A 15,866-nucleotide genomic window follows, 5' to 3' on the forward strand; every position below is an offset into this window, starting at 1 on the left:
AATATCTACGCATATACATATAATATATATACATAATAATATAATATATATTATTATATTATATTATTATATAATATAATATAATATATACTTAAAATAAATATATATCTATAAATATATATATATATATATATATATATATATATATATATATATATATATATAAACATAAGATATCCACACATATAATATATATACATAGTAATAATAATATAATATATATAAATAATTATATATATATATAAACATAAGATATCCACACATATAATATATATATATACATAGTAATATAATATATAATATAATATAATATAATATAATATAATATATATATATATATATATATATATATATATATATATATAACATATTTTTCATTCTCTTTGTTTTTGTTATACACTTTGTTTACTCTCTCAATTGTCTGGTTTGTTTTTCAAGATTTAATTTTGAAGGTAATTTTTCTTCTTCTTATTACATAATTTTTACTCTCTGTACATGGTTATGTTCAAATAGGTGTTCCTCAATTTCATTCTATGAAATAATTTTTAGGTTACACATTTGATTATCTTTATTTATTTATTTATTTTCATGAAAATGTTTGACTCTTATTTTGTAGCTCTTCTTTTGTTACTTTGGTTATACACTTTTTTACTCTCTTTTAATTGTTTGGCTTGTTCTTTAAGGTTTAAGCAGATCTTCAAGGTACTTTTCCTTTTATCATAATCTTAATTATACATTTTTTTTTCCGTTATGTTATGTTCAAATGGATATTCTCAAATTTGGGTCACACATTTAATTATCTTTACTCCTTTATGATAATTTTATTTATTATTTATTTTTTGTTTCATGATAATGTTTAATTATTTACTATAGAGGCTTTGATGTGTACAAGAAGTTGGATATGGAACTCAAACCATCTAGCTAAGTTACTCAAATTTATTAATATTTTTTGTTAGTATTTTTTGTGAATTCTCATCTAATATTCTACATTTGGTGTTTGTAGGTGTTAAAAAATTAAAAGGAAAAGATGTTCTGAAAATGAATCTGATGAAGAAGGTACATTATATTCTAGTAATTAAAATTTTCAATTTCAATTATTATATCATATCTAATTTTTCATTTTTTTATATGTGTAGGTGGATCGAATGCAAATGAAACCACTGATCATTTGTAAAATTAATAAATATTTTGGTTATTATAAAATTTTAGTAATGTGTAATTTTTTAGCTTTTATATAATTATTTGAATTTTATTTAGTTGTTATTTGATACTTTAATTTGAGATTTATACTATTATAATATTTTTCTTAATATTTGACATCATGAAAATCAAAAAGAGTATGTTATTTTAATATTGAATATTTTGATAGTATCATGATTCCGTTGGTGTGATTTTTAAATTTTTTTATAAAAAATATTTAATTGATATATGGAACAATAAAAAATGGGTATGGGTATGGGTATAAGAAAATACCCGTTACCCGGTGGGGATGGGGATGGGTCAAAAGTTGTATACCCGTTGGGTTTGGGGATGTGGATGAATTTTTATTATGGGGATGGGATCATGATACCCGTACCCGTCCCGTTGCCATCCCTAAGTGGGAGGAAGTCTTCCTTAAAAAAGACCTTTCATCAATCATAAATGACCAACGTTAAAGGACATTAAAATAAGAGACAACAATTATCTTATAATAAATGAATTTGGATAGAAATAGAATTCAAATCAAATCACATTTATTTTAGGATGAAGATTTCTCATTTTCTAATTACAAAGATTAGTTACACATAATGGAAATAGAGAAAATAGCTTTATTTATGGAAGTTTCATTCTCTCTCTCTCTCTCCCTCTAGCTAAATAATAATGACTTTCGCAAGGATTATTAAATTATTTGAAAGAAAAAAATTAGACTGGACTCTATAAATTATAGCATATATAATTGGCATATGTTGCGCTTGTTAGATTAGGAAGTCACAGCAATTTTGGGCTAATGATCTTGCCAATTCAAACCAGCCTAGTCTCTTTTTAGAATCTCATTCTCTGTTTAATAGAACTAGCACAAGTTTCACTCAATAATGTAAAAAATATTGAAAAAATGCGTCTTAATGAATATTTTAAGGGCACTAATTAAAGAATTAATAAATATTGAACTTAGAATCATACTTAAAAGTCCTAACAGATCAAAATCACAAATATTTCATATCATACTTTGTGCCTACTTCCAGTGTCGTGCACACTATTTGCTGTTGCAGCATTGCTTATAACAATACAACTAATGCTACCACAAATGTTACAAAGACTACAAAAATCTTGATGTTGTGGCACAATCTTGGCATAACCCAACCATCCAAGGGAAATTCAAGGTACGGGAAACAGAAAATTTACGTTGGGAAAAAAGAACACTTAGCAGACTGATATTTTAGCAGGAAAAGAAACAAGACAACATCTAACGCAAAATGGACACCCAAGAAACAAGTAATGTCATCAAGAATGATTCATGACATCTTACATTTAACAGAATGAACAATTTTCCACCATGTTAATTTCACAACAGCTAATCTCCAGGTACTATAGTGTGAAGATTCATTCATCTAAGCTAATCTCCACTACTATGAAGGGCCAAGTAAGAGTGTACAAAACTAACACCAATGAAAGATGGGGTGAACTGGAACCAGATTCACCCTACACTACCTCATGTTTAACACTTAAGGATAAGGAGAGGCCTTCCTTGTCATCATCCTTAGCTGTGTCTCCCTCAGAGCTGTTTGGAAATATCATACATTCAGAACTCTCTGATATCATCAATGCAGAACCACATTGACTATCAGCTTGGGAATTTCTTTTTGATTCCTGAGATAAAGCTGAAACTTCAAGGTTGGGAAAGTTAAGACGTGCAACAGAACCATACATTGCCTTAGCTGCTTCATCATAAGCCAGAGCAGCACTAATGGCAGTGGGAAAAGTACCCAACCAGAGCCTATTCCCTCTGTTTGGCTCCCGGATTTCAGCAACCCATTTTCCCCAAGTTCTTTGCCTAACTCCTCTGTAGTTACAGAGTGTGTTCTCAGGCCCTCCTTTACCTTTCATACACCCTTTCTTTGATCCTTTGGCAGGAACTTTCCTAACTGGTTTCTCAGCCTCATTGCTAGATTCAACCCAAGCATTGTACTCTTTCCATCTCGCCAGTGTATCGGCCAGAGACTTGGATCCATCCCCTCTATTCTGGTTTTTCACTAACATCAGTATGAAAGTCGCACTCCTTATCAGGAGAAATGCTGAAACAGCACTTCAATCACACACACCTTGCATAATTAGAAACAAGACCAAATGTTTATACATGTAATATACTATATTCATCTGAAAAGAGAACAACAGATAAACAAGTTCAATTTTCATGCTCTATCCATGTAAGGATTTTTACCCTAATCATAATCCCTCCTAGTTATCACTTTTTAAAATGGTAAGCACAAAAGTTAACGAATTGACCATACATGTTGAACTATTTGTGAATAACTTGCAAATGAATAGCACTACAAAAACCATCTGCACTGACACCACACCATAATTAGATTCTAAATAGATAGCTGAAATTGTTATTCTTGATATGGTGATTAATAAGAAGCATAAACATTCCAAAGTCCTTTCCATATCAATGTTTAATCAACTCTCACATGTTTCACCAATGCAATTGACAATTATTAATTCATCAGTCCTAAAAGTTAAAGAAACATGACATTCACGGATAAAAAGAAACAAGGCATGTGATGGAAACCACTGTTAGTGAATGTAGTTTGAAGGTCAACAGTTGAAACAAGTGACATTGACTTACCCAGAAAACAAAAATTAGCCTCTTTTATGAAAGATTGACCTCAGTGGCAACCAAAATCTCCGTAGCCTGAATCAAAATAAGAGTCACCCAGATGACATTTGTGGAAGCAAATTCTGATTACGCGTTCAATTTAGAAACTTTGCGATGCCCAGTTGGTGTTTGGTATATGAAGAGGAAACAATTACAACAAGCGTCAATCATGGCATGATTCAATTGGAGCAATCCGAAGTAGGGTTCAGCTGTCGCCGACTTCACTAGGATTCTACAGGCGATACAAACAATAACATCACAACCTCTGTACAGCATCAACTACTTTTATATGAACACTTTCATTTTGGGTCTTTCTTACACTACATATTTTTGGGTCTTTCTTTTTCTACCACTATATTATATAATATAACATTTACCATATTTACATTTATATATTTTTTTTGGGTGAAATAACATATAACACATCCATAAATGATCTATTTTTTTTTATATTGTTAAGAAATATACACACTATTAATAACTTTAAAATAGTTTTCATAAAAATCAATAAAGGTATACTATATGATTATTTTTATAATTAAATAATAAGATTAAAAATACAAAAATTATAATAAAGAATATTAAAAGGAAAAATTAACCTTGTGTGTTCAAAATTCTTAAAATAACTCTCACATGAAAGTTTATTCAAATATTAAATTTTGACTGGACCATGTACTTCAAGAATTTTACTAACAACATAAAAGCTTATATTTATCTAACCATATAGTTATTATGTATAATAAGGTGGTTTATTTTTATAATGAAATTTTTTAGTTAAAATATATTGATAGTTGACTATGATTTTGAAAGTTATATTTTGATATTTAATTTTAACAAGTTGATACTGTAAAATGAAAAATCAACAAAATTTATTAAAAAAAAAATCTTATAACTGTTACTTGAAAGTCATGTAATTTATTTCTAATTGTTTCATAATAAAAAATAACGTCTTAATTTTAAGTTACATTTTTTTATAGCATAATATCCTTATTTAGTAAATATGTTACCTCTACTTATTCACTTTTAGAATCTAGTATACATTTTGGTAATGTAATTTTGGTCTTTATTCTAATTTCAGATTTAATATTTGGTGAAATTGTTAAAATTTGACTTTGTTCCACTCTCATTTAGTCCGTGTTAACGTTATACTCTTATGACTAAAATATTAATAAATATTGGGTTAAATATGTTTTTGGTCCCTTAAGTTTCAGTGAAATTTGGAATTAGTCCCTCTTCGAAACTTTTGACCAATTTAGTCGTTCATCTTTAGAAATGCGTGAATTTATTCCTTCTAACCCAATTTTATTAAGTTTATTTGACATTTCAAAAGTGTTTTTTTATAATATCTGAGTTAACATTGAAGTGAAAATGTGTGAAACAATGTAAACAATTCAAATACTATAATGAAATGCGCTTGAAACGTCAGATAAACTTAACAAAATTTGGTTAAAAGGACTAAATCCACGTATTTTTTTAAGATGAAGGGCTAAATTGGTCACAAGTTTTGAAGAATGACTAATTCCAAATTTAACTAAAACTTGAGGGACCAAAAATATATTTAACCCATAAATATTAATGTATTTGGATAAGAAAATCAAATCAATTATTTTCATAGAAAAAATCAAATATTTTATGCAAAATATTAACTTGGATAACTTTTTTTAAGAAAATTAAAATTATAAAATTTATTATAATGATTTAATTATTTAGAATCATAAAATTTTAAATTGTATAAAAGAAAATAAGAAGATAACATTTTTCAAAAGTGAGAAGCATTCCTTTACAGCAAATTTAGTTGACTTTTTTTTTATTTGTCACACATTTAACAGGATAATATTTTTCTTCCATAAAGAAGTTGTTTTTGAAATTTAAAAAAGAACTTCTTATATAAGAGGTATCGAAACTATTTTACACAAAAATCAACAAAAACTTAAAAAACATCTTACCGTCCAAAGAAACATATATAAACAATTTATCAACAAGATTAGTATACATTGATGTTATATGAAACTAAGCATCCCTTAACAAAGAATTTGTATTATTTCTATTTTACTTCGTAATATGAATAACTATTTTATTATATTTTTTAAAAAAATTGCATTTTAACCATTGACTCAATGATAAGTGAACGAATACTTATTCAAATTCTGTTATATTCTCATTTCAATGCATCAATTTCTTTCCTATTTTGATATATTTTATTTTATGTTCAACCACTACTTATTTTGTTCTAAACAAAAGTTTCACTTGTGAAATTAAATAATCAAGTTCTTCAATAATTTATTTCAACAAATGCTTAAATTTCAATTCTGGCTAGGATTTTGGTTATGTTGATTGTTGTTTTGTCACTCTCTTTGTTTCAAAACCTCTCTCCAATATGGTATCTGATGAATCTAAAAGGTAACACTAACAAGATTTACATACAACATGGACGTGACAACCAAAGATGATAAATGATTGGTCAAAACTGAGATCTATCTATAACCTTCAAGTTGACCAACATATTAACTTCCTATATGTTGGAGACTGTTTTTTTCATATTAGAATTTTCAGAAGGTACACAGACTTAAGTTTGAAATTCTTTTATCATCGTATTACTTGTTAATCCACCATTACAGCTTTTCAAGTGAAATTGGCACCTTACCAAGCAAGAGGAAGCCATATGGCGACTTATGTCTACTCTCTTGATTCATTACCATATATACTCTGCTTATATTGTCATGTATAACGCAATGTAGGACTTGCCATCAGATTTTTGCGAGTTATATTCATAGGCATTATTTCATAAATGTAGTCCTTCCTTGCGATTAAGGATCACAAATAAATTTGTTTTTGTGAATATTGTCTGAATCTGTCTCCGTTTAGACGAAAATTTTTCATATTGAATGGGTATGGATACAGGTATGAAGAATCCCAGACTTTTATAATTGAGTATAGGGATGAGTATGAGAATATAGGATGACAAATAAACCCGTTTTCATGGGTATTGTTTGTCTCCGTTTTAACAGAGAATCCCCACATTGACTGGGTATGAGTATGGGTATAAGAAATTTTTAACTTTTTCAACTGGGTATATGGGGATGTACATATTAGTCTCGTCCCCGTCCCGTCCCCGTCCTCGTTTCCATAACCCGCCAAAATACTCGTCCCCACCATATCCCATCCCTGTTTAAATGATTAGTCATGAAATTCATTAAGTAAACTTTTATATATATATATATATATATATATATATATATATATATATATACACAGACACACACATTACTACACACTTTATATTTTTTATTTTTAATAATTGTTTGGTTTGTCATGAAATTCATTGGCATCTGCAATATATTTTTCATCTTATTATAACTTTTATGCATCTATGTTCAGATGATGTATGTCAATTATATATTTTTGGGTTAGATATGTTGTTGGTCCCTTAAGTTTCACTGAAATTTGGAATTAGTCCCTTTTCAAAACTTTTGACCAATTTAGTTCTTCATCTTTAAAAATACGTGAATTTAGTCATTTTAACCAATTTTTGTTAAGTTTATCTGACGTTTCAAGTGCATTTCATGATAGTATTTGAATTCTTTACACCGTTTGACACATTTTTACTTCAATGTTAACTCAATATTATCATAAAATGCGTTTAAAATGTCAAATAAAGTTAACAAAATTTGGTAAGAAGGACTAAATCCACGCATTTCTAAAGATGAAGGATTAAATTGATATAAAGTTTTGAAGATGGACTAATTTCAAACTTCATTTAAACTTGAGGGACCAAAAACATATTTAACCCTATATTTTTTGACTAACATTTTGAATATTTCTATTCTTTTTTAATATTTTTATTTATTGTATATGTGTTTAATATCATAAACTTTTCATTTACTGGGTAATATAAACAATTTATGTTTTTTATTTTATTATTATTAATTTTTGTTTCATTTACAGAACTCTTTTGTTTCACTAAAACAATTTTCGTTAATTCTCAATATTGATATTTAAAAAGTTTTCTTAGGTTTCTAAGATATTTTTCATCTTATCGTACATTTATTTATACATTTGTTTTCTTTTGTGCAATTTCGTTTGATAGTCTCTCAAATTATTTCTAAGACACACATTTGATAATTTTTTAATTTTTTTATTTGTTGTTTATTTTTATCATGTATAATATATCTTATATAATTATTTTTTATTTCTAACTCATTATCAATCAAATCATACTATAATTTTGTGACTATAATTGTATAAATAAATTTTATTTACTATAATATACAAATTTAATGTAATTGCCATCAATGTTTTTTTATTATCATCCAACATATATTGAAGTTCAAGATACAAGAACTACAATAAAATGTTATTATTAGTTGTTTAATATTTGTTCTTTGCGTTATTTTGATCAAGTGATGCATTATAACTTTTATTAGTGTATTAAAAAAAAGATTCATTATAATTTAAAAAATTAAAGTAAATAGACATTTAAAATATATTTTAATTTGAATATTTGTTTTCTTTTTTATTTTTTTAAAAATATTTTTAAATTTTATCTACTACGTTCCATTAATGTTTGTAAATTTAATAAATATTTTAGTTCTCATGAAATTTTATTTGGTATTCTAATTTGAAATTTATACGATTATAATTTCTTTCTAAATATTTGATATTAAAGAAACAACCATCATTTTAACATTGAATATTTGATAATATTATGTTTCCTTTATCATAATTTTTCTATTATTTTATAAAAATTAATTAATACTAAAACAGTAAGAAAACGACGGGGTATGGGTATGCATGAGAATATACTTGTTACCTATGGATATGAGGATAAAAATGAATTTTTTCTATAAAGATAGATATAAGATACTGAAACTCGTTCCTGACTCTATTGTCATCTTTAATTCTGGTATTCGATCAAGGATTACCATCGAACAAGGATTACCAATGAAAAATGTAAAGTATTAGTCAGAAATTCTTCAGAAAAATCCACAAAGGTTGGTCAAGGATCGAAAAAGTTTTGCTTTGATAATGGCTTCAAAGGAGGAGATAATCTTCTATTCTAAATTGAGAGTCAAAGAAGAGAAGTGCAAATTAAAGCTTTTGTTTATGAATAAACCTGCATTATTTTTCCTCCATGTTCTTTATCTCACTTTAGAATCTTACTACTATTATAAACTTTGTTTAATTCACAACTTCATCCAAAAATCTGTTTTATTCCTCTATAATTTACCTGTGTTATTTTTGTTTTTTTCATATCATATCATATATATTCATTTTATATTTAAAACCAATAATAAAAGAAGTTCATATTTAATTATCCTTGCATTGACACGGGTAGTAAGACCAGTTCACTAAACAGGAGTATATGTGAAAATTCCAAATAATTATATTAATTCTTTCAACTATTAGAGGACGACACATTGTACTCATTTTGATTTAGAGTTGCATTAAATGATGTAAAAACAATAAAATATTAAATAGTGAGATAAAAACAATAAGATATTAAATAATCACGTTCAATAAATCATTTATATTTTTATTTTTATTACATTAGGCGGTATCCAATCTATATAACTAAGTGAGCTTCTTGTCATGATTACCTTCATATCAACTAATTATTTCAATTTAAAAAAATTATATTATCCAAAACTAATTTATATATTAAGAGATAATTATTATTTACGAGTTAATAAAATTAAGCTACGAGATACACACTACTAAAACAATTCATATTTTTTACCAATTTTATTTTAAAATTTTTTTTATAAGATATACTCATGTGGGGATTCTCCATCAAAACAGGGACGAGTTCGAACAATACTCACGTGGACGGATTTATTTTATTTGTCATCTCTAGTTAAATTTATCTTTTTAATCTCATGAATCTTTATATATTCATTTTTTTATGAATATAAAAAAATGTTTTGTGTTTTTTCATAACTGGTTTTTAATTGTGACTTAATTATTACAATTTTTTTTAGTAATTGCTTCTTTTAATTTTTGATTTGACTATGATAAATTATTTTTTAATCTTAAACTTAAAAATATAGATATACTGATGAAAAATAAAAAAATAGATTTATGTTTTAAAAGAATATATTCAACTCCTTTACATATTAAGAAATATGATAATAAGAATAATCTAATTTTTCAATCATTAGAGGAACTCTTTGTTAATGTTGAGGGTCATGGCCCCCATTATTTTTGAACTTTTTTTAAATTATATGTATATATTTTTGATTTTTTTTAAAATTATATATATTTTTAAAATTTTAAATTGTTTTTAAATTATGGGTACGATATTTTAGAAATTAATGAAAAATAAATTGTGTGGCTTTTTATTTCTTTTATAAAATACAACCTTAAATGTTAATAAAGTTGGTAGTTTTTTTAGTCTTAATTTGGTTCCGATTTTTGAAAGAAATAATATAATTTGTTCCTTTTTGTTAAATTTCTTAAAACGGTAAAAAAAATCATCAAAATTGACATTAGGATTATGTTAATTGTATCAATAAAGTAAATTATCCTTACTAACCATTTCAATTTTAATGAAAAATCTTTGATCATTTTTCAAGAAATTAACGAAAATGACCAAAATTGAGACAAAAAAAAGAGCTAGACAACCAACTTAACATTTTTGGACAAAAACATATACTAAAAAAGGATATTTTTTATTTATTTCTCATTGCCTTTTTAGTTTTTCACAAATTGTACTTGTCTCTCACCCTCATATGTTTTTTTTTGAAGAAAAAAAGAAAATTAAACACCAACTCATCATTTTTCTTTCATTTCACGTGTGTTCTCTTTCTTTCTTCAAGATAAAAGGGAAGTAACTTTCTATTATCTGACTTGATAATAAAATATTATTTTAATAGTTATTAACATAATTTTTTATCTTAAGGAGTCTTTTGTAGATTGATTTTTTATGAATATATAAGAAAAAATAATGTATTATGTATTAAGATTCATTTGTATGAATATATAAAAAAAATAATATATTATGTATTTTTTCATAACCGATTTTTAACGATTTTTAATTGTGACTTGACTATAATATATTTTTTTTAATAATTATATCTTTCAATTCTTTATTATTTAGATTATGATAAATTATTTTTTAATATTATTTAAAAAAAATATATTGATACAAAATAAATTAATAAATTTATTATGTTAAAAATGATAACACGGAAACTATTTGTAAAGATAAAAGCAAGATAGATTAATGATATAGTGTAATGATTACTGTTAGAAATATTTTAATATAATTTAAAAAATAAAATAATTAAAATAGAAATTCTTATTGTTACTTAAGTTTTTATAGACCTTTAATTTATGGGTTAATGGTTTTTATGGCTAACGGCTATATTCTTATTACTATTTACTCCTTTGTCTCCATTTACTACCTGTAAATACCACCTAGGTGCATGGGGAAGAAAACAACAGCAACAACAAAGACAATAAATACTAGAGTTCTCTCAAAAGTTTTCTTCTTTCCTATATTATCTTTAAGACAGTGGTGTTCATAAGGTTCGGAGATCCTTCGCTGCACTCGATCGATCTGACGGGTTGGTGTATCTTGGGAGAGAAACACATATGATTGGAAACACATATGATTGTGTATTTAGCCTTGTGCAGTAGGGACGTTTTCTCTCTAAGGATAGCGCTATGCGTGCCTCAACCCAAGATATTTCTACTCCTTACCTCATTTATTTTTATGTATTATTTATTATTATTATAATAATTTTATTATTAATAGTATTATATTCCTGTTTAATATTCATTGATTCATGTACATGTCAGTATTATTATTGCTCTAATTATTAATATAATGTTTTTATTATTATTAATATTATTTGAGTAATCATTTTCTAACATTCTTAGAGAGAAAATTTATTGTTATTTATATTTTTTATTACTCATCTGCTTTCGTTTCTATAGTTAAAAATAATATAGAGCTGAAGACTGAAAACACGTTTTATGAACTAATGTGTTTATTATGGTTATAATTAAATCATCCTCAACTAAGCCTAAAAGTTTATGTGTATAATTGTTCTACTCCTATTGGTAACAATAAATGAAATTATGGATAAATAAAATTTATGCTCATTGAATAATTTTTTTTGATGTCTATAGCTCATGCTTATGTTGTTATATTAATTTATGTTTTGATATGGTAAATGTTATTCTACAAGTTCTAGCTTGCCTAACATTATATTAGTGAAATTTTATATCCTACTTACCATATTTTGAACACAAAAGATTGTAATAAAACTTGTTATGAGTTATGAAAGAAAAGAGAACCACATTTAAAATATTTCAAAGTGTGGGGGTGTCTTGTAAAGGTTAATATACCTTTTAATAAAAAAAAAAATCTTTGGTTATTTATATTTATAAATATCTAGAGATGTTTCCTTCAAGTGATAAATTATCTAAATTTGTTTGTGATACCTTGGGAACTATTTTTGCCATCTAGTGTTGTAAGGCCCTATTCTTTTTTGCCTTTAACTTATAGGGTTGCCCCAAATCTAATGGGCCTAAGAGTTGGCCCAAAGGATAAATCTGATCATAGTCTGCCCTAATGCGTACGCTTTCACTCTTTTAGAAACCAGCCGTCATCCCCTTGCTCTCACAGGATGCTCTGCTAGGGTTTCTCCCCAAGCCTTCTCGAACTAGCTCGGAACCAGTTCCTACTCCACGTAAGTGCCCCTTTCTTGATCGTATGAGTTCCATTGTTGTTCCTTTGTATTTCACAGTTAGGGTTTCGTGTTAATCCGTCCCTTTGTCCCGTGTACCTTCTGTTTTCAGCTCATTTGTGCGTTCCTAGGGCGGGAATGCTCGCGGTTGTGCTGTCAAGGTTCTGTTAACCCTTTTTCCAGGTACGAGAAGTTAGGGTTCTAGTCTAAGTTGTGTTTTATGCCTGTTCTTGAGCTTGTGAATCGTTTGTATGGAATAATCGTTGTCCTCGGATTGTGAGATGCTTTGTGTGATTGGCTGGATTGAATGATGCATCTGTTGCAGGTGAGGCTATGACGAGGACTGATAAACTCGCCCAGGCGAGTCGGACTCGTCCAAGCCTTTTTCGCCAAGGGTCGCCCAGGCGGCCAACTCTTTAATTTTGAGCGAGCGAACAACTCGCCCAGGCGAGAGGGGTCTCGCCTAAGCGAGATCCCGCATTGTTTTCCTGTTCTTGTTTTGAGCCCTCGCCTAGGCGGAGGGGGACTCGCCTGAGCGAGACCCTTCAGCCTGAGCGAGGTGCTGAGCGAGACAGTGTTGTGTTTGGATGTTTGTTCATTCCTGGATGATTGGTTTTGGTTTGGGTATGAATGTTATGATGATGGACATGTATATAATGGAGTATGATGCATACGTAGCATGATTCATGAATTATAAATGATGGATTTGGTATGAGTATTGGCATGTGAACTAAATGACATGGGTATTATTAAAGTGACATGATAATGAGATGAGATGAAAATCCTTTATGCATGGATGGTTTATGATGAGTTGAAATGGGTTGGGCCTGAAACATGAAAGGCTTTGGCTTTAAAGGTTGGTACGATTAATGTATATCTATGCATGGTGAATATTCTTTGGCTTTGTGAATATGGTTGATCTGTGTCAGTGCATAATTCATTGGAGTCTCTAGGTGAGACTTTCAGGGTCGCGCTTCAGTGGTCGGGACGTAATTCCATGACCCCTGTTAGTGGGTGTCCATGGTGGTGCCCCATCTGTATAACTAGGTAAGGATTCAAGGTAAGGTTGCATCCTGACGCTCTAAGGGGTCAGTTAGTCTCACCTAGAGCGGACTGATTCCTGTGGTGAGAGTAGCAGGAGGCCTGAAATTCATTAAGGGCTAACCTTGTGGTGAGGGAAATTGATTCATTGTATTACTTGTAACACATAGCTCGGGGGTGAGCAGAGGTATCTACCACAAGTGCAAGCATCCGCTGAATCCGACCAAGTTATACATATCCGGATGAGTCGAGTCGAGTCGTAGTGTATTGATTGAAAAGTCATAACATGCTTGGTTGTTGTATGGATATTGGATGGTGAAATTATGTTTGACTGTATGATGAAAATGTTGTTGGCTCTAGCTTACCCTGTTTATTGTATGGTTGTCTTGTATGTGGCTCTTCTTTCTTGCGATGATCATCAATGTAATTGATGGGAGCAGATGGGCGAGGTTTTCGTGATCAGCAAGGAAATGGAGATTCCGCTGCTTAGCCATCGGGGCTGGATTTTTTTATTCTCTTCATGGTTTTCATTAGGGCTATGGTCCATGTATTGTTTTACGCTCTACTACTCTATTCCCTTTTGTTAGACTTGTATCTGGTTTCTCGTTGGTATCGTGGTGTGCCCAGGTTGTAGGGGTTGTGTTAAGGACCCCAGGACTGCGCTACAATACTATTATTGTGTGACGTTTCCTTTATTTTCGCTTAATAATTAAATGGGACGTTACAAGTGTAATATTATTTGTATTTCTTCTAGTTATGGCAATATGCCCAATTTCTTGAGATGATCGAAGGTTAATGTAAATTGGATATTGATTTTGGTGGCACAAAATCACCTATTGGTTATGGTTATGTTTTAACCTTGGATGAAAATGCCCTATCATGGAAACATGTTAAAAAGTTGTTGTTCTATCATGATCTATTATGCAAGCATAAATTATTCTTTCTTCCAATGCATCCTGACAATCAAATTATTATATTTAAAGTTTTTAGTAAAAATATCAATGAAATTGAAAAATTGACATATGAGAATGAGAGACAAATATATTAGAAACTTAATTACTGATGATATTATCTCTCTTGACTTTGTCAGGTTAGAAAGAAATGTTGCAGATTTGCTTATCAATGGGTTGATGCATCAACAACAAATATTTGAGTCGTCGAGGGGAATGAGATTATAGCCCATAAATTAGTTGCAACAATGGACACCCATCTCCACATGAATGGCGATCCCATTGAATGGAGTTCAATGGGTAACAACGAAGTTGTTGTTGACTAAAGTAGACCAAATAGTTTGATTAAATTTTATGTCTCATTCCTATGGCGAGGTGTACTATAAATTGTGACAATAATAAGGTTGAGGTATGTACATTGTTATGCTTATTTTATAAAATACCTCTTAATAAACCTAATGGTTGAGGTATGTGCATTATTTTATAAAATACCTCTTAATAAACCCAATGACAATTAATTGTAAGGGTGTGAGTCACAAACCACCCTTTGAGGGTTTACCTAGTGAGTGTGATGGTGGGGCCGCTATTGTGAGACATGGGCAAGTCTCTAAGTGACACTCATGAAAAAAGATACATGCACAAGGCCGTAACGTGCACCCACTGATTAGAACCTATAATGAACACTGATATTGTATGTGTTATTTACTAAAACCTGGTCACATGGGATGTAGTTCAAGACAATCAAGTCTCTGCATTTTCTCGGGTGGAAGTTTATAAGCACTAGGTGTAAGGATTAGACCCGGAAGGTTCCTTACACTGAACTACAATATTTTGTTTAAAAAGATAATATATTTTTTGTTTTATTTTATTTTTTAAATTATGTGGGGGATTGTTAGAAATATTTTAATATAATTTAAAAAATAAAATAATTAAAATAGAAATTCTTACTATTACTTAAGTTTTTATAGACCTTTAATTTATGGGTTAATAATTTTTATGGCTAACGGCTATATTCTTATTATTATTTACTCCTTTGTCTCCTTTTACTACCTATAAATATCACCTAGGTGCATGGGGAAGAAAACAACAGCAACAACAAAGACAACAAATACTAGAGTTCTCTCAAAAGTTTTCTTCTTTCCTATATTATCTTTAAGACAGTGGTGTTCATAAGGTTCGGAGATCCTTCGCTGCACTCGATCAATCTGACGGGTTGGTGTATCTTGGGAGAGAAACACATATGATTGGAAACACATATGATTGTGTATTTGTTTAGCCTTGTGCAGTAGGAGTGTTTTCTCTCTAAGGATAGCGCTATACATGTCT

The 15,866-nt window shown here is 28.9% G+C and overlaps 1 protein-coding gene across 3 annotated transcripts; it reads right to left on the minus strand.

Moving 5' to 3' along the window:
- Positions 1–2,444: 2,444 nt before the first annotated feature.
- On the minus strand, positions 2,445–4,171 carry LOC114168453 (putative dehydration-responsive element-binding protein 2H). Of its 3 annotated transcripts, none has more exons than XM_028053272.1 (2): positions 3,827–4,171; positions 2,445–3,272 (listed from the first exon to the last, which is right to left on the minus strand). In XM_028053272.1, the coding sequence occupies exon 2, from the start codon at positions 3,235–3,237 to the stop codon at positions 2,680–2,682; it is 558 nt and encodes a 185-aa protein (XP_027909073.1). In that variant the 5' UTR covers positions 3,238–3,272; positions 3,827–4,171; the 3' UTR covers positions 2,445–2,679. The 3 variants fall into 3 exon arrangements, with proteins under 3 accessions (XP_027909073.1, XP_027909072.1, XP_027909071.1); XM_028053271.1 differs by having other exon boundaries at positions 2,445–3,283; XM_028053270.1 differs by having other exon boundaries at positions 2,445–3,299; positions 3,827–4,166.
- Positions 4,172–15,866: the final 11,695 nt, after the last annotated feature.

Source organism: Vigna unguiculata, chromosome 11 (genome assembly GCF_004118075.2).
Source record: "Vigna unguiculata cultivar IT97K-499-35 chromosome 11, ASM411807v1, whole genome shotgun sequence".
Lineage (NCBI taxonomy): Eukaryota > Viridiplantae > Streptophyta > Magnoliopsida > Fabales > Fabaceae > Vigna > Vigna unguiculata.